The 24,773-nt window shown below is 43.5% G+C and overlaps 1 protein-coding gene across 2 annotated transcripts; it reads right to left on the reverse strand.

Moving 5' to 3' along the window:
* Positions 1 to 874: 874 nt before the first annotated feature.
* Positions 875 to 24,771, reverse strand: MRPS18A (mitochondrial ribosomal protein S18A). Of its 2 annotated transcripts, none has more exons than XM_027682057.1 (6): positions 24,656 to 24,771; positions 24,453 to 24,484; positions 20,834 to 20,938; positions 11,186 to 11,309; positions 10,300 to 10,366; positions 875 to 1,605 (listed from the first exon to the last, which is right to left on the reverse strand). In XM_027682057.1, exons 1-6 carry the CDS (start codon positions 24,753 to 24,755, stop codon positions 1,461 to 1,463), a joined length of 573 nt encoding a protein of 190 aa, XP_027537858.1. In that variant the 5' UTR covers positions 24,756 to 24,771; the 3' UTR covers positions 875 to 1,460. The 2 variants fall into 2 exon arrangements, with proteins under 2 accessions (XP_027537858.1, XP_027537859.1); XM_027682058.1 differs by lacking the exon at positions 875 to 1,605 and adding an exon at positions 6,923 to 7,505.
* Positions 24,772 to 24,773: the final 2 nt, after the last annotated feature.

Below are 24,773 nucleotides of genomic sequence, written 5' to 3' on the forward strand. Positions count from 1 at the left end.
CTCGTTCCTCAGTCTGTACAAACATGGTTGCCCCATCCCAGGTGCAGAATCCAGCACTTTCCCTTGTTGAACTTCATATGGTTGGATTTTTCCAGCTCATGGTACTGAACTGTAGAAAAAAAATAGCTGTGGGCATCACCTGGTCTTTTGTAACGTGCTCATTTAAGTTCATCTCAAGGCAATGATTTAATCCAGTGACTTTTCCATTAGCAAAGCTTGCTGAGCAGAGCTAGAAGACATAGAAGCTTCTGTAGGTAGGAGAATGAAGAAAAATCCCTTCCTTTCTGAAGGGCTGTAGGTTTCAAAGCTTTATAAAACAGAGACAGTCAGCCACAGATTTTATCTCAATATAGTTAATGAAGTTTTGGCTCTGTCCCCCAAAGCTCAAGGTCTTGGCCAGCTCAAGGGGTTGAATCTAGGGCTTCCATTTTGCAAAATAAGGCTAAAAAGAATAATTTTATTCTAATTTGATTTCCTGGATAACATGGGTTTATCCTTACCTTTTGTTCCTGCCCATGCTGTAAGGTATTAGCAGATGATTCTGATAAAAGCAATTCAAGGTTAAGTGGTGTAGTACATAAAAAGCTGTGTTGTTTTGTAGCCCCCAGATAAATACTGAAGAAATGGAACCAAATCAATAATGACCCTGATAAATTTAATGAGCCTTTCATACCAGGCCCATAAGCAGCAGTGGTCAGTAGGTGGAAGGTGCATATGTGTACAATACAGGGAGAGAAACAGTGCCACCTTTTATTACAAGATGGGCAATAAGGCACATCTATCAACTCCAAGCTATCCTAGGAAGCAACCATATCACTGACATGGAAGACTTACGACAAATGTATTTTCAAAGTGGAAAAAACAGGCCAAGTCATCAAGGATGTCAATACTGTGTATTTCTCAGATCCAGGAGTGAAGCACAAGCCAGGAATCCTTAAGGGGATATGTAAGACACACATGCCTGTCTGCCACGGCCACAGATGTTCTGCTGCATATGATGGATAGTACAGATAATAAAAAAAATTAATTTCAGTAGTAATTAACAATTTCTGTTCCTGCCAAGGAAACACAGTGCTGAGGGGACTTTTTCTTCCATCAGTGTCACAGCCCAAATGCTGCAAATCTGAGTTTAAACATATGTTAATTAGGAAACACCATTCACTGATGGAAAAAGAAGGAAACATCCTTTCCCAAACCCATATGTGGAACATAAAGAAATAAAAGCCTTCAGATCCTTTCTGGCTTTGAGGTAGAAGTCTTTGCCCTTTGCTTTCTTCAAATCATTCTGCACACTGAACTTTGCTTTGATGGATTCTAGAGGAACAGATCACAGCCGGACACAATATAGAGTACTAAGGACAATATTGGAATAAGAAAATTTGAGATATTGACAAACTTGGAAAAATAAAAAAGCAGACCAGTGCAAAACATGTGCTTACTAACTATGCCAGTTCTGGCCACTAGTGGTTTAAATAGAGAGGCTTTTGTGTATATTTTACATTATCCTTCAGCAAAGGGTGTCCAATTGGAAAGGGCTTTTTGCACCACTTAGGGCCCCTCTTCCAGATGGGCTTTGCAGATCTGATGGACCAGCGGGTCAGGTACCTGTCAAAACAACACAAACATGTTTCAGTTTGAGACTGATCACTGAGAAAAGGTTTCAACTGAAGCAGAAGCAGGCACTGTAGCCTTTGCCTCCCCACATACCTATTTATAAAAGTAATAACCATGAGCAGAGCTCTCTCAATTCAGAAAGCAATTTTTGTTTGTTTTGGAATTTCTAAGCTCACCTCTGTATTGAACCCACTGGTACCTGCTTGACTTTCAGTCTCACAAAGCAAATCAGGTGTAGTCTCCAGGCTGCTGGCAAGTTGTCCACCTGCAGCTAAACTGGAGTGCCAAATCCCACCATTGCAACTAAGTCCAAGACTAAATGCATTCAACCTCTAGGGGAAGTGTTATTTCAACAGCTGGTCTCAATAAGGTAAACTAATTACAAAGGCTAAATGCTGTGAGAAATAAAGTCTCTGAAAAGGGATTAATTTACTTTTGGGGAATAATTGGTTATTTCTTATGCACGGAATGATTTCTGGCCTAGTCTTGTATTTTCGTATGTCCAAATTTGCTCTAGTGTTCTCTGTACAATAGTATTGTTGCAGCTTGCTGGTGCAGGAAGTCAACACCTACAGTGTAAGAGGTATTAGAATGGAATTATCATCACAACTACAAATCTCTGTGAAGAGTAATGTCTGGCGAATATCCTCTGTTTTTTACCATTTGAAGTTTTAGACCTGGCTTTGCAAACAGGCAGGGGATTTCAGATCCAGAATCAGTTACCGGAAATCTTGCCCTGTGACTGGGTGGCCTGGAGTTTTGTTAGGCTTTAAATCTTTTGCTACCAGTAGAGAGGGGAACAGAGGTCCTTAGAGAAAGATGAGTCTTTTCAGACAATAAAGATCCAAAGTAAAACCCTAGCATAATCTGCACAAACAATGCTCCAACAAATTAGAATTTGGAACAGACTGATAAACTTTGTCCAGAGATGTTTGCATGCCTCTGTTGAGTAATCCCATGGTCTTAATGTAACCTCAATCAGTCATCCTCTCCATAAACAGCTTTGTTACCTTTTATTTGCATCGTGCAAATTTGAGGTATTAAGAACTTTGGACAGAGACCATGTAATGCATTTGTTTGAAGGCATTTGGGACATTCCTAAGAACCACAAAGAAAGTTTGCTATGCCAGGCAGCTACAGAGTATGTAACAGCCCATCTTCCTAACCCTTTTATTCCTCAGCACTCCCAAACAGCACAAATTGAAAAATTAATCACATGTGGAGCTTCCTGCCTCTGAAATGAAGCCACTTCCAAGATGCTTTGCTTTTGCTTTGAGGAGTTTACCATAGTTAAAACATGTAGAAGCAACAGCAGGAGGGGTCTGGGTGACGACACAGAGCAAGATCCAACTACTTCTTCTCCTATCTGTGCCTTCAATTAGTCCCTTTTGACCTGTAATGCTATCCTCATGCATTAATGGAATCCCTTACATAACAACTTTGGGATAGGAAGTAGGAGAGACTCTCCTGTCTCTAATTCCACATGCAAGGAGAGTTCAGAGAGACTAAACACGGGTCCCTAGTTCGGAATCTGGCAAAGAACCACAGCAAGGCAACTCCTCTGGGAGAAGCTGTGGGGGTATTAGACGGGCACATGGGCTAGGTCCTTCTTTTCATATTCCCCTTGCTGCAGGGGGACAGCTGTAGCACAAGTTTTGGTATTGCAAGACTGCACTTACAGCAAAGGAGGAAAAAAAAAAATCCCAAACTGTTTTAAAGCATCAGTGTGCCAAGTGCAGTTCTGGTCACGTGTCCACACGATTACGGGAAAGTGTTCCCGTGATAATAAATGATCTCACTGGGAGAGAAGTGAATGTGTGAATGTGAGATACACATCAATGCTGTGTGCAGGTTTAGACAGACAGTGGCTTTTTAAGAAATCCCTCTGTTTCTGTGTGGGGGCTAGAAGTGCACACCCCAATTCTGCATAGGAAGGAGGATTTAGTAATGGCCTGATTTTAAAGCTTTTGTTATTTCTCTTTTGAGCAGGTCTAATCCAGCCCTCTGGTCCAGGCTTTTGGCTTCCTTTGGGGACTGCAGGCTGGGGCTTTTCATTGTTAACTGAAACAGACATTTGGACGCTTTCCCTTCCTGGAGCACATTTGGTTTTAGGGCTTTTAATACTTGCTTTGTCCCAAACTCAAACTTGTCCTATTTTGTTTGCTGGCTTTTTTTTTTTTTTACCTTGATTCAGCAGTGCAAAAGCCTGATCCCTGGGAGCAGTCAGTCTACAAAGTTCCTTTTCCTCTCTGACTAACTCCAGTTCCTACTGTCTCACAGACTTTTTTTTCCAGAGAGTAAAAACAATCCACAAAACTCACATACGAGAGCTTCAAAGCCCAGCACATGGGACTTTTTTGCAAACTCTGCCATCCATGTAAGGTAGCATACCCCCTTTTCTAGCCAAGTCTCCCAACTTTTCATTTGTATCTAACAACATGGTTTGTCTTGGGGAGTTTTTATAACCACCTACAAACACACACTGATGGATGGTCTAAGGGTTGTCAGGACAGAGCCTCCACGTGGATGCCAAATGCAGCTGGTCCGCTGTCTCCTAACCCGTTACCTCGGTGTGCAGAGCTCCCACTCTGGGCGCAGGGGGACAGAACTGCCAGTCTTGGGAATGGTGACTCACCTCAGGGCTCTGCTTGCCCCTGAGTATGGTAGGGTCCTGAGCAACAACAAGAATCCCTACACTCCAGCTGCAAAAATGAGTAGTTTGGATAAAGCGTGATGGAAATCCTGGTGGGATTTCCCTGATGGGAAAAGGCAAGATATAAGCAGGATGGAAACAACTGTGGTTAGTCTCCTGCAGTCATTCTAATAGCCTAAAATCTCTGTAGCATGTGGAAGTCTGTTTCCATGGATTTTATTTAGTGGGCAGGAGGGCCCCGAAGTCTTCCCCCTTGGAGGCTTCCATGTTCTGAGTAAGGGAAAAGGGGCAACCGCAGTCCTGCACACAGCCCAAGCAAAGGCCATGTTGGTGCAGTTCAAGGCTGAACTTCTGAACCCTTACTGAACTTTTTCAATATGGCTTTTGTTTGGATTAAGAGCAGAAGGCAGAGGGCTACAGACTGCAGGAAGCACTCGATCAAAGTGCTGGCGAGACTGCCTCTTCCCTGCCACATCCCTTCCCACGACACCTCTTGGCTTTGCTCACCTGCAACCTTTCTGGCTCTTTGCTTTTGAATTCACATGCTATGCACAACACAGTTTCCATGAAGATGAGAGAAACCACATGCTGCTGGAGTAAAATGCTGATAGCAGTGAAACCAGATTCTGCTCCCAGGGATGAGAGGTGTCCACAGAGCCTGAGAACCTTGTAATTCATGAGGAATTCATACGGAACCTGCTTCTTTCCTAACACACAGCAACTCCTCCAGCTCAGGTGATGGAGGAGGAATTGACTTGGATATTACCTGTGCCAAGTTATGCTCTTCCAGCAGGAAACTGAAAATGGAGTGGCAGCTGAGCACTCAAAATCAAGTACTCCATAATCTTACAGCACCTCTTGCCGACAGAGCTGAGACTCAGGGAACCTGTGAAATCCCCTAGTCCTTTCGGAAAGGGTGTGTGCAACAACTTTAGAGTGTTGTGCTTTAACCAATATTTTGGACTTGCCAGAAGAAAATGAGTGCTATATTCACATTAAGAGAGCATCTAGACAGTGTCTTGAATTCAGGGACTGTTCTGGATTGAGTGTTAGTCCACATTATCCACGTGACAACCTCCACGGTGAAAAGAAAATCACTGAGCTATTCAGGTTTCCATTACTTAAAGGAAGAAGTTTGACCTACAGCTGAGCTTGGCTGTTTCCCAATTGGTTCTAGTGTGTGGTGTCCTGCACGCACAAGACTCTGGAGTATGCGAACAGTCTGTCACCCTGCACAGTGCTGGTGAGATCACTGAGAACTCCCTCAGCCTCTTGGGCTAGTGAAAATATTTTGTTGCTGCAGCACTTAACTGGAACATATCAGGCTGGAGCATGAATGGATGCATAAGTAACAGCAGGAAGTTATGAAAGGGAGAATTCAGGCTGAGGATGAGGGGTCAATCCTTGGCAAGACAAATTTGCTTGTGGAACCATCCCTTGGAAAACAGTGAAAGCCCAATACTCCAGAGAAATCTAGGGCATGCAGAAGAGAACGTCCAAAGTTCCTACAATTGAGACAATAAAACCACTTCAGAAAATAAAACAGGAATTACGCTTTTTGGAGAACAACATTCAATAAGAACCAGAAGAGCACCTTCTTGAGAGGAAGAGGGGGTCTGTATGATAAATCCACACTTCACAACACTAAATCAATGACAGGTCAGCATGCTTGACCCTTGCTAAAACAAGACAGTTTGCTGATAGTTCCATATGGTGGCATGATACCTTTTAATCCCAGCTGGGTGCTAGCCAGTGCATGCCAGATACTCTAGATTTGAAGCAGGCTCACTTTAATCACGGTGACCATGACATGGGCCAAACATCCTGGCCAAGACAGCCAAAAGTGCAGCAAATTAATAGCTGAGGAGTAGCTTTTCTGGTGCTTTCAAAAGCATACATTAACACAGCTCCTCAGTCCTTCTTTGTGTACTTCCTTAGCACCTTTGCCTAGGAGCCATAGGGTTCCTCCTGTGCAGATGGCCTGTACGTTGCCTCAGGGACAAATCCAATTTTTCATCAGGCTGGTTTGTCCCTCTTTCAGCAACAAATGAAGCTGCTCTCAAAAATACTGACACAGCCCTGGAAGAAGCCTGGCCAAAGGGAGGACCAACCAGAACTTTGCAAGACTGGAGAGAAATGAAAGGGATTGCTCATCCAAATGAAGTATTCTGCCAGACTTCAGCCAAGCAGGGGTTGCTGCTCTGAGTCTACATGCAGTAAGTGAATGCTGAGGTCTGTATTACAGTAGAGGTACTGGGCTTTTGACTCCCACTCCAAGTTACATTTCCCACAATGAATCGCCTTCAGTCTCAGGTGGTGTGAGTGGAATCAGTCCTGAAGGTTACCTTAGGCTTTCATCTTTGTCCTGGCACTCTAGCAGCTGATGCTGCAGTCTACCATCAGCAAGACATTCTTCAGCTCAGTGTAACTGTAAGGCAGGCAGTCCCCAGACGGTAGGAATACTCACAGAATTATGTGGGGTAACATCTGGAGCGGACAGTGACTTCTCAGAAGTCCCTCCCTTACAAAAGTGAAAGATTTCTCAATTCAGAGCAAAGAGACAAACAATGGATTGCTTGGGGGGGGCAATGAGAGGAATTTCAGGGGAGAAGGGTGAGCACACAAAAGTACAGGTAAGACTGAGAGAAACACTGCCCTTCAGCAGCACAAAGTTTATTGTCCCAGTCTTGACACAGGGACAGTGTTCTATCTACACCTTTACAGTGTTCTATCTATTCTTTTCAACTTGCACTTCCTTATTTTAGAATGGTATAGCAGGAACTGCGTCTTCTGTATGCAAAGTTTTCCTCCATGTGCAATGCAAGCTCTGATGGCAAGAGAATAAGTGCAGATGAGCGACGGAGAGCAGAAGGGAGGCCACGTGTCTGGGAATGGCCTATATTCTCAGTATATTAGATATTAGTAGCCACCAGTGAGGACTATCCATCTCAGTTTGCCACCTTGATCCTAGTTTATCTTCCTCTCTGTTTGCTGGCTTGGTGCTTCATGACTACTTTCTTTTGCCTAAGTAGGACCAGTTTCCTGTAGAGCCAAGGAAGTGATGTCTTTTTTTACCTTTGAGAGCACCAGTGCACAGCACTGGCCAAACCGTTGTTCCAGGATCCCTGGCTCCTTCAGAGATCAGGTAAAAGATTCCTCAAGCAGCTGGTGGCAATTCAACAGTTCCAGCATCTACAGCATGGGCACTTCCATCTGCTCCTAACTGGTGAGAGTTATTCTGGAAGGGGAGGGGTGTAAAGAGCATATTTCAACACCACACACAGAGCAGATACACTAGTGGAGTGAGAAAAAAACCATCACTGCAGGCACAGATGGAAAGTGCAAGGGCTGGATAAACTGATGTTAAGGAATGTACATTACTTGTGTTCCCGTCTTGGAAAAGCTTTAACAAGGGGCCCGAGTGTATTATGAGGCCCCTCAGTTTCTCCCTGTTGGCATTCCCAGGGCTACAGCAGCAGTGCAAAACGGCACTGCTACCTCTCATCTAAGCACAGTGGTAAAGATGGCTAGAGCAGCCAATATACCAATCTCAAAAAGAGATGAAACTCAAAGATTTGGAAAATACATCACTTAACTGTGTAATAGCTGCTATTACACTATAGCCTACTACAGCTATTCCTATAGCCTACCCACTATAGTAGGCTCTCTGTAGATCCTGCTGATCCCTTCTTGAACTGGCACTTAAAAAGCCAGCAGACACAAACACAATGAAGGAACAAGCTAAGTTCGGTGAGCAGCCTGATATTATGCCAAACAGGTTTAGAGGATGACTCAGTCATGTTCTCATGGCATTGAACAAAGCAGTTTGTTCCACTCCAAAGTCCAAGCCCCTGTTCTTCTCTGTCAGCTCACCTGCATTTGGCAGCACCACAGATTGAGTGCTTCCCAAGTTTACTACAGACTTACAGGAAGCTTTAGAAACAAGTACAGAAGTAATGACAAGGTAAGCTTGGACAAGTCATTTATGTGGGAAACTTTTGATAAGAGCTCTGGCTTCATTCCCAAAATAAGTACTGGTTGTATGACTTCAGCATGTAGGTCCCCTTCAGGCCAGAGGAAGGAAGCAATTTGTAACTCCTGCCTTATGTAGTGCCAGCTACTGCTCCAGAGAGCAATGAGGGAAATAGAGGTGGGGGTACACACAGTCAAAACTCTTACAGAACCGCAATGGCAAGATTTTGCAAGGCTCCAACACACAGAGCTTTCCCCTTCCATCTGGCTGAGAAGAATCATGAGGGACCAGGAGAGCACTCCTGAAGTACACCTGCACTCTATCCTGGTTTTTTGACTTGTTTGTTTAGTTTCAGGCTCACCACCAAAACTTTCAGTTTGATTTCCTGATCCTATTCTCTTGTCTCCACCCAGACCCCAAAGCCTGCCTATTTCAATGCTGTTCCATATCCTCTGCAACAGCTCTGCTCTCTTTTACTAAACTCTGCTTCCTCCCTGCTTCCTACACTCCCTCCCTCAGAAAAACAAGGGTGGTGTAGGGAGGGACTAACAATGCAATAGGAAGAGCTTGGATACTAATTTCCAATTTAAATCTCTTAATTTAAGAGGTGTAGCACACCTACTTGCATGTAGAATGTATCCAGAGGTATTAATTCCGTTCTCACTAGAAGTCTATGGAACAATTTGTAAGAGTCAGGGAATCAGACGTGGAGTCCAGCAAGTTACTGCACTTACCATTTCCAGTCTCAGCCTGCTAAGCAGGATTGCAGTGTGAATGCTAACAAGATAATGTGCTCTACCCCACAGCTACAAGATAGACAACAGCTACTAAAGAATCCCCAAGGCTTGTAAGACACAGGAAAGAAGTTATCACAGTTGAAGTATCTGATGGCTACATTATGCAGCATGCCAGCATCTAAGGGACATTTCCAAGAACCTCTCTCAAATCTCCACTGCAGAGAGTCAGACCTGAAGTGCAGGAGTCTCCAGCCATCCTCAGCCCTGCACTCCAAGCTCTCCCAGCAAAAGACCCACGGCCTCTGGTAACCCCACGGCTTGCTAATGTTAGGTTCATACACCGCTCTGGCATCCCCATGGAAACAGTGTGAGGTTATAAACAGGGGATTAGCACCTCCAAGTGTCCAGCACAGAGCAGGAGGCAGCCACAGGCTTTCCCTTCGCCCACTAAAGGCCAGGGGCCATTGAGGCTGGGGAGGGGAAAGAGACCCTGTCGCATAGGAAGGGTAGACAGAGGGTGAATTGCTGACTGCAGAAAACGGGGATGGGGCAGAAGGCAACAGGCTTGTGATGGGCCCCTGCTGGCTGCTCAGCCCCCCACTCACTGCTGTTACTCTGCCTGGGCACCCTCCTGCTGTTGGGGGGCTAAAAAGGCTAAGAGAGAAGGCACTGCTCAACCTGGAGAAAAGAAGGTTCAGGGGTGCCTTACCAATGTTCATAATACCTGAAGGAAGGGTGTAAAGAAGACAGAGGCAGGTGTCAGTGACAGGACAAGAGGAAACAGGCACAAATTGAAATGAGAAATTCTGCTTGAACATAAGAGAACACTATCTCACTATGAGGGTGGTTCTCTGGAACAAGCTGCCTGGAGAAACTGTGGAAGGTCTATCCTGGGATTTACTCAAAACCTGACCGGACACAGTTTTGAGTAACCTGCTCTATGTGACTCTGCTTGAGTCACATAGCTTGGACTAGACAATCTCCAGAGGCCTCTTCCAACCTCAGCTAATCTGTAGTGCTGTGACTCCATCTCTGTGGTCCTCCTGTGACTGTCTTACTGATTGTTAGTGATGAGGAGGCGAGCACGGCTGAGGAAGGGTGGGCAGACCCTAACATGTGGCAATTTTAATCCTGTGTGGATAAATGGTTTGTATGAGATGTGGCTTGTCCTTAAAAGACTGGCTAGAGAATATTGTGACAGATCTTCTTCAAAATGCCATGAGTACTCTTTATAAACTCTGTTGCCTGAGGCATGTTTTACCCCATTTCCTCTTCCAATCTATTCCTGAAAAAAAGAAATGTGGAAAGACAAGACTACTCACCTGTTGAGCTTGGGTCTCCTGGGAATATGCCCTTCAGGAAGTGGAGGCCTGTGGTTTGGCAACAAACCTGAAACAGAAAAAGAAAGGTGTGAGAATATTTTGCAGTGCCTCCTTGCTTCGACAGCATTCAGAAGTCACATTACAACTCGTAAGCCAGGAAACCCAGATTGCTACTGGGGCAGCACAGCAAAAGCTCAAGTACAGTAGAAAAGGTATTTTGTCTTTAGTCACTGCTGAACCTGCACCTCAGCCAAGACAAAGCTGGAAGGTTCTGCTGGGTATAGAAAGGAAATACACACCAAAGACACTGTCAGTTGGGCTCACTGCAGAGGATTTTTCAGAGGATGTAGGGCACTGGTGTCCAATTAGATTTCATTTCCAGGATGGAAAATCTGACTATTAACATTCTCAGTCCATTTAATTTGGATACAACTCAGGTACCTGTAATAAAGATCAGCACAATATTCTGACTGTGACAACCTGTGTCCCAGTCCCATGGAAAAGTAAAAAAGCCGTCACGTGGCAGATGGTAGAGAGTTGTGTGTTACTAAAGGGGTAGGTAAGCTTACACTAAATCACGTCATTTCAGAAGCGGGTGTTTAATCATTAGTTAACAGAGACTGAGCCACTTTCCATATCTTTCTGCAATGGTAGTTTCAGCTACGGGGATAAATGTCTGCTGCCATGGTAGGAGTCAAGACACACAGTAAGCAGAACAAGTAGTCTCTGCTCCATCACCCTGTCCCAGTATTTGGACAATAATGAGTTTGCTGGGTGACTGGACAATGACATCCCACTGAGCTATACCTACTGGGCAGGAGACACCTCTCAAGGGGTTCTATAGGTACTCCACAGTAAGGGGTTGTCTCAGGTGGAGGCGAGGTACCTGCACGGTGAGCCATCTGCACACAGACAGCAACCTTCTTGTGCTCCTCCAAACAGAGGCCTGTGATCCTTCGTGGCAGCATCCCTCCATCAGAACGGATAAACTGACTCAGCAGCAAGACATCCTGATGGAGGAAGAGAAGGGCAAACCATCAGTGCTACAGCTACTTTAACTGCTGGTACTCAAGGTGTTGTGCTGACCCTTGTGCTGTGTACAGAATTCAAAACAATTCAAAACAAAACAATGATTCCTTCCTACACATTTCGTCTGCAGCTTGACAACAAGTGGTTTTTGCTTGCTGTCACTGCCTGCCAGCTCAGCTCAGTAAGGTCACTCAGTTGGTTTGAGTCTTCCCCTGACTTCATTAGTGTAAACACATGATGTCAGCTGCAATCCCTGCTCCTTCGCTGTTTCACTACTTGCTCTGAGATTCTTGCTAAGATAATGCATCCTAGGTACTCAGGCACAGTTACACAAGACCCACAGATGGACACTGTTTACACAACTTGAAATGCCATCACAACTGCTATCCGATGCTAACAGATACGTTAGACCACTTCTGGTCCCCTCCTTGTTCCCTCAAAGCAGGACTGTTCTCTGTTATCTACTCCTCAAACTTCTATCCAGTTTCCCATAGTATAACTTCCCTCATGTCTCTCTGGAGGGGTGCAGAGCAGGGCAATGATCCAATATCTTGCATGAGGAAGCTTTTTGTACGAAAAGAATGTGTGCTGATGAGAAAGGCCTATTAGGATAAATTGCTGCCTTCAGTCCTTCAACTGTGCATGCATCTTAAGAAGATGGGGCTGTGACAGCCATGTTGGATGGAAGGAGCACTCAAAGCATGCTGAGGGTTCATCTGTGATTCAAGAACCATTTAGACTACACTGCTGTTGACCTTTCCAATTCATTCATTCATGGCTAGGCTTTGCAAACGAAGATTTGGGAAGGGCTCTACCCACACTTGCTACAAGCGCGCTGGTGGCTAAAAAGGCCAATACGAGATAGACAAGTCTGGTTGCAAAAGGCACAGCAGAAAGACTCCTTAGGTGGTATCGACAAAACACAGTTCTTTCTAAATTGTCTTTTCTCCTTGAGAGTGATCCTACGTGCGTTTTCAAAAGAAGCAGCAGCGTTATAGATAGTGTGTCTCCAGACCTCCCGATTGGAGGTCAGAGTAGACCAATGATCTAGAAATGTAAAGCATTCTTAATAAAAACAAAATTAAAGGGATCTCTAGGATCAGATAGTATCACAGGGCTGGAATGACAAACTTTTAAACACAGCAGCACCAGCTGTTGCACGAGTGTCCCATTAACTGTACACAGTACAACAGCCCAGGATTCAGATATGTGCTTTCCATTTCCACACACAGCACCAGTACAAAGGTACCTCTCAGGCCAATAAAAGAAGGCCCCCTTGACATCCTGATGTTGGCATAAGTTGTCCCAAAGGGCCTCTGGAGACTCTCTGCTTGTTTTTTCCCCTTCTGTTGACAGACTTGTTGCTGGTAAGAGTTTACTTCTCCATCGCTGCTGTAAATATGTTCATAGTTGAGGCAGCAGAACCACGCAGAGGCTGCCTGCAGGCTGAGGGGACCTGCCATTGAGCACTCGGACAGAACAAGATTTCAAATGAGGCATGTCAGAACTTTACACCCCCCTGTCTAGGGCAACAGGCAAGAACAAAGAGTACTTGTTGCTTTTCACATTGGGTGAGCCTGTTCACAGACTCACAGACCTGCTCCCACCCCCCATCTTTGCTCTTTTACAAAGAGCTCCCTGGAGCGTTCCTAGCTTCATTTACTGCCCTTGCAAAAGCAAACAATCACAAGTGAATATAAAATGAGTATTCAGAAATCTAGCTAACTAGGAATTATTCATCCACCTCCACAGCACCAGACCACCTCAGCTGTGAAAGGGGCTGCTGGAATTTAGGATGGCCTTCTGGTAATGGCCAATTCTGACAGATGCTGTCATAGAATCATAGAATTGTTTGAGTTGGAAGGGATCTTAAAGATCATCGAGTTCCACCCCCCTGCCATGGGTAGGAACACCTTCCACCAGACCAGGTTGGTTCAAGCCCCATGCAACATGGCCTTGAATACTTTGAGGGATGGGGCATCCACAACTTCTCTGGGCAACCTGTTCCAGTGCTTCATCAACCTCACAGTAAAGAATTTCTTCCTGACATCTAATCTAAATCTCCCCTCCTTCAGTTTAAAGCCATTCCCCCTTGTCCTATCACTACATGCCCTTGCAAATAGTCTCTCTGTCTTTCTTGTAGGCTCCCCTCAGGCACTGGAAGGACACAATTAGGTCACCCTGAAGCCTTCTCCTCTCCAGACTGAACAATCCCAATTCTCTCAGCCTTTCCTCACAGGAGAGGTGCTCCATCCTTCTAATCATGCTGGTGTTCCTCCTCCGGACTGACTCAAAAGGTTGATGTCTTTCCTGTGCTGGGGACCCCAGAGCTGCATGCAGTGCTCCAGGTGGTGTCTCACAGGAGAAAAGTAGAGGGGCAGAATCACCTCCCTCCACCTGCTGGCCACACTGCCTTTGATGCAGCCCAGGACACAACTGGCTTTCTGGGCTGTTCACACACATTGCCAGCTCATGTCCAGCCTCTCATCCACCAGCACCCCTAATTCCCTCTTGGCAGGGCTGTTCTCAATCTGTTCATTCCCCAGCCTGTATTGATACCAGGGGTCGCCCTGACCCAGGCGCAGCACCTTAGTCTTATTAAACCTCATGAGTTTCCCATGGGCCCCCTTCTTGAGCTTGTCCATGTCCCTCTGCATGGCATCCTGTCCTTCAGGTGTGGCAGCTGCACCACTCAGCTTGGTGTCATCTTCAGGCTTGCTGAGGGTGAACTTGATCCCTTCGTCTATGTCATTAATGAAGGTATTAAATAGCACTGGTCCTAGTATGGATGCCTGAGGGACACCACTTGGCACTGATGTCCATCAGACTCTGAGCAGTTGACTACTACCTTCTGGATGCGACGGTCCAACCAACTCCTTATTCATGTAACAGTCCACCCATCAAATCTATCTCTCTCCGATTTAGAGAGAAGGACGTTGTGGAAGACAGTGTCAAAGGCTTTATAGAAGTCCAGATAAATGAAATCTGGAACCCTTCCCTTGTCCAGTGATGGAAGTCACTCCATCATAGAAAGTCACCAGGTTGGTCAGGCAGGACTTGCCCCTGGTAAAGCCATGCTGGCTGTCTTCAATCACCTCCCTGCCCTCCCCGCGCCTTAGCACAACTTATAGGAGGACCTGTTCCATTACCTTCCTAGGCATGGGGGTGAGCCTGACAGGTCAGTAGTTCCCAGGGTTCTCCTTTCTATCCTTTTTACGATGGATATAATGTTTCCCTTTTTATAGTCACCTAGGACAATTGTTGCATTACAAGTGTTACAGACACAATTTAGAGGGGTTTTGTTTGATGGGGTTAATAGTGGGTCTATTAGCTCCCAGGATGGAGATATCGACTGGGAAAAGTTTCGGGTGTATCCTTGATGATAAGGAAGTCAGTACGCAGCCCTAATGGAGAAAACAAAGGCAGGCTGTAAAGTTGGTAGGCCTAGGATGTGGGAACTGCAATAAGGCCTTGAGCTTTGCCAAATGTATCGCCCATAGATCCTAGCCAATGAAAACGCTGTTGCTTGCTTACCTTATAAAATAAGGATACCGCTTGCTGCTAGCAAGGGGTATAAAAAAGCAGATGAGAAAATAATAAAGAAGAAGACATCTTTCCTGCACATAACTGACTCCTTGTATCTTTATCGGCCGTCACGACTCTACACTGACATATGGTGACCCACGACGTGATACTGCATTACTGACCATCGGGCGACGGATGGTGGTGACGGAGCTTGGCGTAGCTGAGAGCAGTGAGGAAACTGCCTGGTCCGGACCTGAGAACTACTGACACCTGGAAAAGGTGAGCCACCAAGAACAAAGACTGTGATAATGGGGAATCAGATGTCTAAAGAAGAAAAGTTGGTGCTGTCCACTTGGAAGCACTTCCTAAAGCGTAAAGGTGTAACTATTGAAGATTATGATTTGCAACGTTTGCTGCTATGGTGTCGAAAGCAAGGTTTTGAAGCTAACACATCAGTTGCATTTAGAGTAAAGACTTGGGAGAAGGTGGGGGATAAACTGTGGAAAGAGGTTTATAAGGGTGCTAAGAGTGCTAAGGAAGTAGAAAGTTTGCATATGTTTTGGTTTTTTGTTTGTTTTTGTCCTTCCCCCTCCCCTCATTCAATAACACCCCCAACTAATACCATCATGACACATAATTTCCCTCTTCCCTCACGTGGCTTCCTTTCTACTTCTACTTGTTTACAGTGAAATGTGTTCAGGCTGATTTTCAGATCTAGCTCCTTTGAAAACACGGCGCATTATGAAGGCTCACTGACATTTAGACCCTGACTTTAGAGTCTCACTGACATCAAATGACTTATCAGGCACCCTACAGAGTGATGCTGTATCCAAAGAACAAGAAAAGCACAGCTGAGCAACAAGCAAAAAGCTCCTGGGAGGCCGTCGATGGTTAAAATGGAAGCAGAGTGTCCTCAGCCCAGCTGACACCTGGCCTTGCCAAGGAGAACAGTAACCAGGGAACCAGATGGTGCCAGCTGCATTGGTAGAAACTGGATGGAGATCAGCCAAACAGTCCAAGGTCACTGACTTTCAACCACTCCTGAAATACACTGGATTGGATTCAGGAAACCAGGGCAAAACTTCATTCCCTTTTCTGCTCTTTTTTAGCCATCTGGTTCTTCAAATGACCAACAGCTCAATTTGCCATTTAGGACACACCACTTCCCTGAATGAAAAACGGATGTTCAGCTCCAAGTGCCTAGAAAGAAAAAACTTGCTAGACTTTGCTACTAGCCTGCTGCATTATTCTGTGGAGAGGAGGCAAAAAGGAGCTAATGGCAAGTTGGAGGCAGTTCCAGTTTTTGCACTCCTGAAAGCCTAAGTAGGCCACAGGCTCTTGTGAAGGGCGTGTGTGTGGTCCAAGTGATTTCTCATATTACTACCACACCTCATGGAGTCACAAGCTTGTTATCAAGTGTTTCCATGCAAAGGGGAGAGGTGGGAAGCAAAGGGAGATAGTCTTTCCTTTTCTCTCTGTGGGAGAAAAAAAAATCAAGAAAATCTGTTCTCTGTTATCATCTCTGACCAACAGTGTCACCAATTGACCAACACCCTGGTGTGGCAGTCATTTCTTGACTGAAATCATCTACGTCCCAGCTGCTACAGCTCCAAATCACACTCACGCCATTTGGCTTAAAATGCTGCACACTTGACCAAAGGTTTATCCATTTCTGAAGATCCCCACAGTTAACAGGCCAGGTGCTCTCCCAGAGTACTTGCACAGATGTATCTTACCACTGGGAGAAAGCACACAGGTACAGCCAACTTCACTGGGCAGCTGTGGAGGGAAGTGAACAAGTACGTGGAGTGGTCAAAGAAAAAATGTCTGGCAAGTTCTCATGGTGGCGTCATGTTCCATGAAAATCACATTTTGTGCTAGCGGACAGCCAAGCCTCTAACCGCGGATTTGCTTTAATCACTGGACAGCTTCCATGAGGCTGGACCCAGATTCCCACCCCTGTGATCTGCAGCATTTGATGAAAACAACTTGGATTGAATTAATAATAGGCTAATAAGCAAAGCTTAAAGTTTGTTTTCCCCTAATTGTTACCAAAGCAAGATAACATATTTACTGCCTACTCAAACTAATGATGTCTGAAGTGGATAAGGGGGGAAATGAAAAACAAGTTTAGCCTTCACTTCTAACAGGACAAACTTGCTAAATGGAACGCTATATACCGCATGTTCTTGTGAATGGATGGCAACCAAAACGCGAGGCATCCCTGCATTTTAATGTCTGCAGACACTTCGAAAAGCAGGATCCTTGACTGCTTATATGCGATTTATTAAAACCTTAATTTACCATGAGAACAGTTCTGTCTGTGCAGCCAAATTACTACTGGGCTGTATTGGACAAGTCTGCCAGTCATTATTTCCAGTTATACAAGAGTCTAGTTTTTCCTTTCTCCCTTACTCCTGGGAGCTGTACACCATTCTCCAGGCATTTCATAACAGGATGGCAGTTTACAATCCAGTTGTATCCTTACAATGACCAAAATAATTTTTTTATCTCCAATGGATGTGAAAAAAAATCAACTGAGATCTCGGCTTCACTGGATGGACACACAGAGACCACAAACTGTGGGAATTTATATCTTAAGCTCTGTTATCCTGAGCCACAGGAGAGGCTAAGGATTGAATTGGCAAAGACAACTGCAGCCCTCCACACCACAGCTGAGGTAGGTTGGAATCATGACCTGCTAGTGCTCACAATGCCTGTTCAGTTGATTAATAACTTTGGAGACACTGGTCCCCCAGTTCTCTGACAGCCAGAGTAACTCATTATGCCACTACTTTAGACTGTGCTAGTTGCACATGACAAAAGGAAAGTCCTGTGAGGTCATATTACTCAGCTCCCTCAGGGGCTAATTCAACACTTCCCTTTTCATAGTGCCTCATTCAGTCCAATTACAAGCGTCTCAAGCAAAAAAGCTCACACTTTCCCTTCTGTGCAACCGACTGATCTCAGCTTATCAATCTCAAAGGAACCACTGTGATCCATCCATTCCGATCTCTTACCAAGCACAGCTTATAGGTTATGCTCTATGAACTAGGCTATATCTTTAACAAAAATAGCTGTTCTCAATTTACAGACATTTAGGACAATTAACCACCAGTGAGTAAATTGTGCCACTGCTTAACAGCCCACACAGTTAAATGCCTGCACTTCAGTACTTAAGCATTTCAAGATTCTGCTGCTCATCACTGCTGCAGCAAAGAAACAGCAGAGACCACTTTAGTGCAGAAAAGGGAGATTTTTATTCACCTTTACATTTAAAATCCTGAAAATCTGTGACCAGTACAAAGCATTCAAAAACATAAGGGACTTACACAAGCAAAAGAAGTGGTCTACTCCAGAACTGAAATTACTCCTAGTTCTCACCAGCCCCACAGAGGGATGCTTCTAAACATGAGGTAAGAAACTTCTACAATTACAAAATACTAGTTCACATTGCTCTCTTTAGCTTTTTGTCCAGGTTCTCCTCTGCTCTACTGGAGTAGTACTGGATAATATATACACTAGATGCATATGTATTCAAAAATTGTATGACAGCTGAGATGGACACGTTCCTAGATTGTCTCTCAGGACCACAATTTCTTAGAAATGATCTTAGCAATGATTCACAAGACTCTGGCTGCAGGATTTCTCCTCACATTTGGTTTTCTCTTGCTTCCATACTGAACAGTAAGAATCAGGATCTAAGAATCAAAGTGAAGTGTGGAAGAAAACTTGTAACCTTAGTTCACTCTACAAACACACGTAAAACTCATGTTTTACTGTGTCTGTTGGGACCCATTTCTAATCCCGGAATTCAGACTCTACAGCATCACATTGTCTAAAACCACTTCTTTGGTTCTTGATGGCACTATTAGCTCTACATGCAACAGTCTTCTACCACATACAGCACTAGAAACTGAGTCTATATATTAATTTCCAAGTTTAATCCACTCCCACAGCTCATTTTACCCCTGAACATCAGTTTATAGTTTCTCTTGAGTTGTTAATATGTGGTTCATGGAATGCTTTCCGTAAATCTCTAGAATTACCCAGTTTAACGATGCTGTTGACTTCTTGCATTTAAAAGTCACGTAACACTGCAGTAACCTTAACAAAGTATTTTCCAGTGTGATTGGTTGGTTTTGATTACACCACCATTCAGCAAACATGAAGAAGAAATGAGTTCCAAGAAAATGCTGTATTCAAACACGGGCAACACAAAATAAACACGATCTTTTTGCAGTACTTTCCAAACCTTAATGGTATTTGTCATCTAACCTAATTTATTATAATCTGCAAATTCATTGTGTTTTAAGTTTCCCAGGTTGTTGAGAAACCAGACCAGAGAACACTAAATACTCTCCTGCCCACAACTAATTTCCCTGTTTAACACTGCACCCAGCCTGAGTCAGAATCACTGACAATACTCAGATCCTAAAGCCTTGATTTCTGCAACACAGGCTTTTAAAGATATTAAACATATTTCATTTACATCTCATATCTGCTGTTTCACCTGTCTGGAGTAATTGCAAGTATTTTGTCTGGCACTTATTGCTGTACTCATGTTCTTCATAATTCATGAGTCATAATTAGTCCTGTTCAATCCATTATTTGTTTTTACTCCTAGCTGATACCATTTTACTTGGAATTTGCAACATTTTATTTATCAACTGGTAATCATCAGCATCATTCTCCTTCCTCTTTCAACTATTTATTATTTTGCTTGCTATTTTCAAACCATTTGGTGATTCCTTAGGATTTTTTTTTCATGCTTTAAAAAAATCCTGTGAGTGAAGTAATATATTTGTTAGCTAATTCCTTTAAGATCCTTCAAGATCTTGGGGCAACATGCAGTCCAGGCCTGTTGGTCTATACCTAATTCAATGCTTAAGTAATTTCTACACCTGTTTTTTCCTGTTGTTTTACATTTTCAAGATTGCCATTATTAAACAGATATTAAAACATGATTTTTCTTTTCTGTGTGTGCACTAGGACTACATGCTTAGTCTTTCTGCAACAAATGTGGCTTTCAGTCCCCTTCTCTCATTAATGGAATTTCTTTCTCACAAACATTTCTTTTCCTCCGATGTATTTATATCTCTGTAATCCTATTGACATTAACTTATTCTGAGTTTTCTGTTCCCTTATCTTAGTAACAGCATGTTCCTGTCTGGTTTTCTTCTTTTCTAATACCAGTGCTGGGTTTTTAGATTGCAAGGGGGGAACTTAGTCCCTTTGTAAACTCTGTGTTTGAATGACCTCTTGTAAAGTTACATTCTGCATCTTCTATCTCACGCTTTTTATTCTAAAGTGTTCTTGACTGTTGTACTTCTGTTTTAAAGTACTACAGGATTTCCTTCCCATATTCTAGATTTAATGTTAGTTATCCCCTCATTAGTTAATGAACCTCTCATTAGCATTTCCTGCAAAAAGCTTGAATAAAACCTGTTTTTTCTGTTGCAAGGTATGTAAAAAATGTATGCTCTCCTTTGTACTCATCAACACTTTTAAAGGTTATATGAAACAGTTATTAACTTAGTGGACAATAACCCATTGAGAAATTGTAGTGCTTGAAGTCATATAATTGATCTAGCCAAGTCTTTTGGCCTCTCTGGAGTTAGAACACGTCTGTATCCATTGACTTAATGCTGCATTCCAGTTTGATTCTCCTGGAAGTGCAATGCTGAAAGGCAGCTGGGCACAGAAGAAATATATGGCCTTCCCAGAGCAGATGGCCATTTGTATAATTCCAAATCTCCTATTTGATACGAGCTCATCGTTCTTTTTCCCAGGAACACCATCAGCCAAGGCAAACAATTACTCTGTAGAAAGCTCTTGTTACACCCAAGAGAAGCAGAGATGGAGTTAAGTATCTTTACTACACCCAGCAAAAGACGAGAGGGGCAGGTTGTGCAGTACGTAGATCTGAGAGCCATCTGATCTAGCTATGAGGTTGGGGGAACTCCTTCATTAAACTTACCACATAATCGTACTTGTGCTTCAGGTTCCAGCGACAGATGGGACACTGGCCAGAGGGGTTTGGAGGAGTTGGTGCTTCAGCATCCTCTATAATTTTCCCTTCAATCTAGGAAGCAATTTAAAGGATGCAGTGATCAGACATAGCTTAGACCTTTACCTGCACCTGTGACTAAAGGAATACTTTCCATGAAGCCCACAATATGTTGATCAGTTCTGTGCAGATGTAAGGAAAAGAGTATCTGCATTCAACTCACTTTTATATAGGTACACCAAGCACTTTGGAACATCTATGCCACAGACTATGGGGAGAAGAACAAATCCAGAGGGCATAGAAAACCCTTTGGTAAATTCTTGTGTAACTAAATGTAACCTAGTTTACAGTCAGTATGAAGTTCTCATATTCACCCAAATTCTGTTTATAGCAGTACTCTTTTGAAACACCACGCCTTAAAGTTGTAGTGTCCCTTTAGCCAAAACCTTGAAAACAATTTTCTTCTGGGAATACAAGAATATCACAGAATAGCAGATGCACATTATAGACAAAAACATGCAGGGGCTTGCTAGATTATAAATCACAAACAGGGCAAATTCTGAGCAAAAGTTAAATTTAAGAAAGGACTGCTAGGAGACATCTGTGGAGTTTGTGGTTTTCTTTTTTTTTTTTGTTTTGTTTTGGTTTGGTTTTTTTGGGGTTTTTTTTTCATACACCAATATTTTATCCAGTTTAATTTGCTGGACAATTCTTTTTTGAGATTATAAGATGATCTTTTCTATGTCACTTCAAAGTGGTGATGTCTAACACTCAAGTTTTCTCACAAGTAACATGTAAAGAGATGTAGAAGGTGTGTAAAGGAAGAACTCGACAAATTTGTTTCCTAAAAGTAGATATGTAGGAATATAGGAATATGAAGTCTATCTACATGTGCACTTGTTTTTTTTTTTCTTGAGGACTTAGTAATAGAAGCAAGAGCTATTCAAATTGCAGCCAAATGGACAGAAAAACCAATAAAACTAAGCCTTTTTTCTCCAAAATCTTTTGCAAGCTTCCTCTGGTCAAATTAAGATTAAATGCGGATTCTGAGCACCAACTGACAGGCTCAAACAGTGCAAGCACCAGAGAGTTTGAAAAGAAACCCTGGGTGGAATGCAAGGTTACTTTTAAGAAACCATCAGGTTCTGTGCTGGAAAACCTGGGAAAAGAAACGAAAGACATTTTCTGTAAGCATGCACAGCAAACTGGCATCCAGCTGAACTGGCAGAACTCTTTCATACTCTGGGTTTGTGTCTTTCTTGTGTGGTGATGGGAAAATGGAAACATAAGTTATTTGTAGTTCAAGCATCTTGCTATCTCAAAGAGGCAGTATTGTCAAATTTTAAGCAAGATTCCTACCACCACAAGTAAAACAGTCAGTTTTACAGAAACAAATACCTAACTATGAATATAAAATGTAGGCCAGTATCTAATTGTTTATTAATCGGTAAAGTTATTTTTTGGGAAGCTGGTGTATTTGGTCTTGATTCTTGCCAGTCTGGCTTCAGACTGTACTTTGACTGTAATTCCATGCTGGAAATGAATACAGATTCAGAATGCTATGTCAAGATCACTGTTTCTTGAGATAACTTTCAGTGTACAGGCTTTAGCAATTATTCCCCTATTACTGAGGATTTCAATACTGCTAATTCACTCAGTTGCTATTTTTCTGTTAAACAACTTAAGAGTGCAAAAAGAGGCTCTACATTCTCAGTATGCTGATAAAATCCAGATTTCTCTGGGATTCATTCATCTGGTTCATGTCAAGGACTTCCTTCAATACTGATAAAAACAAGGACACATAGAAAGATAAACACAGAAAGATGGATTCAGGAAAGACGAACAGAGAATTGGCAGGATAAATGGAGTGATCAATGGATACACTGAGAAACGTATCAGTCCTTTGGTTTGTCAATTTACACCGTTTGTTACAAGACTTTCCTCATCTAGGGGCACTGACGGATCCTAGACTGATGCTAGGATATTACTCAGCAAAAAACCCCAAATCTTCAGGAAGAATTAGTTTTATAGAGGGCTCTGCTAATGTAATGCATACCTTTTTTACAAGAAACCTCAGTTAATGTTTTGGGACTTTGAGATTATAATTTGCATCTCCTTTGTAAAGGGATGTAAATTATATTAGGCACTCACGGATTGAGTGCAAAATACATTGTGTGTTTTGTTGGTGTGCACACTACCCCTTGTTTTGGTTAGAACAACTTCAGGGCACGCTTGCAAGCTCTTCTCTTCAGTTTTCTGGGCAGAGATTAGTTGCCTGGCATTTCAAGACAAGAAAAAGATACCTTCTATCACACCTAGTGTCACACCTTAAACTTGTTTTTGTTGACAGTTTTAAGAGATCTTGTTAACTGCCATATGTTTTAGATATATAATCTCTAATAGAACAAATAACCTGCTCCATGCAGGTTTCAAACACGACAATGTCCACCAATACAAATGCTCATGTATTTTTGAGAAAATACATTTTTGACAAAAATACTTAAGACTTTGAAAGGCATGAACAACCAGGTTTTGTCTGTTTCATTAGGAAGCAAAAAAAGTCCATCCCATTCTTATTATTTATGTATACATAGATTAGCATTTAGGTGCACTGTCTTCTATTCCCAAATTATTCCTTCTCCACTCTCCTTATTTATATATTTCAAAATATCTTTGTTACCTGTCTCAAGTCAAGGCATAGATTGCTACTGGCATAAATAATGTGAGCAGAATATTGCAATCTCCCTGACAATTCTTTCAATAAAGTGCAATAGATCAGACGATGTTAATTAGGTAAAATTCGAATTCCACTGCTTTAATCTTTTCCTTCTGTCTTAAAGTGTAGCTGAGAAGATGCTCTTCTTTAGCAGTTACTTCAGAACTTCTGTTCTATTTTCAGGGGCTGTTTTCCTTTAGTATTTAAGGCCTTTCTTTGAAAATACCCCTTTCACCAAATATTTTTTCTTACTATGTGTGTTATAAGATGCAAGCGTTGTATCACCTGCAGTCAGTATGGCACACACAGTGGTTACCAAACACAACATAGATCAAAGGCAAGAGATGTGCATGGCACACAGCCAGTACAGAGCCATCCTGCGATGCCCCATCGTGTTGCCAGCCCACGATGGAATGACAAAGCCACCAGGCCCTCTTTTGTGCCTGTACTCAAGACATTGTTGAGTGTCACCAGTTTAAGAAATGAACCCTCTGAAGAACTGTGGTGTTTTGGGTTCTGAATGCCTCTAGTCAGGGCTTCCAGCTTCACCAGGACTGTAGTGAGGGGTTCGGTGCTCACAGGTGGCTGAGAGTAGAGGCACCTGCCACCAGCAGCAGGGTGACAATCCTGACCTTCAGCAGCCAAATCCTCCATTGCTTACCCACACTCGCAACACACCCTACCTTGGGTTTGCCTTCACACCCCTAGAAAAAGTAGCCCTTCTGCCCTTTTTTTCTTAACTTTGCTGGGGGGGGAGGGACGGGCGAGGGGGGGCGGGCATGGACACACACAGCCACACACATGACTGGAGGCTGAAGGAAGGAGAAGCGATAGCAAAGGCAGCTACTGAGGAAAAGGGGTACAGGGACTTACTGTGGTCGTGTTGCCTTCAGTCACTTCCGCAACTGCAAAAAAAAAAAAAAAAGATACAGAAGGACACAATGAGAGTCATTCAGCCTGAAAGAAGTAGTATTTGGGGGCTGGGAGTAGGCGAATTACAGTGACCGCAACCATCTCTCCGCGACCGCGGCGACACGACGGGACAGCGTGACAACGTGGGGCCGCCCCGGACTCACCCTGGCGGAGGGCCCGGGCCGGCGGGGCGGCCCAGCCGCCCCCCCAGAGCCCGGTGAAGAGCCGCCTCAACCCCCCGCACAGCAGGCTAGACGCCGCCATCTTGCCGGCGCTGCCGTC

Source organism: Neopelma chrysocephalum, unplaced genomic scaffold, assembly GCF_003984885.1.
Source record: "Neopelma chrysocephalum unplaced genomic scaffold, ASM398488v2 Primary Assembly neopelma1_61c, whole genome shotgun sequence".
Classification (NCBI taxonomy): domain Eukaryota; kingdom Metazoa; phylum Chordata; class Aves; order Passeriformes; family Pipridae; genus Neopelma; species Neopelma chrysocephalum.

Bases quoted from the DNA above. Each gene is read 5' to 3' on its own strand.
- MRPS18A (XM_027682057.1), bottom strand. From the start codon at position 24,755: ATGGCGGCGTCTAGCCTGCTGTGCGGGGGGTTGAGGCGGCTCTTCACC. The intron at 20,939-24,452 runs GTAAGTCCCTGT...ATTGCTTCCTAG, and splicing joins CTGAAGGCAACACGACCACA to ATTGAAGGGAAAATTATAGA. The intron at 1,606-10,299 runs GTGAGTAGTCTT...TTGTTTTGACAG, and splicing joins AGGAGACCCAAGCTCAACAG to GTACCTGACCCGCTGGTCCA.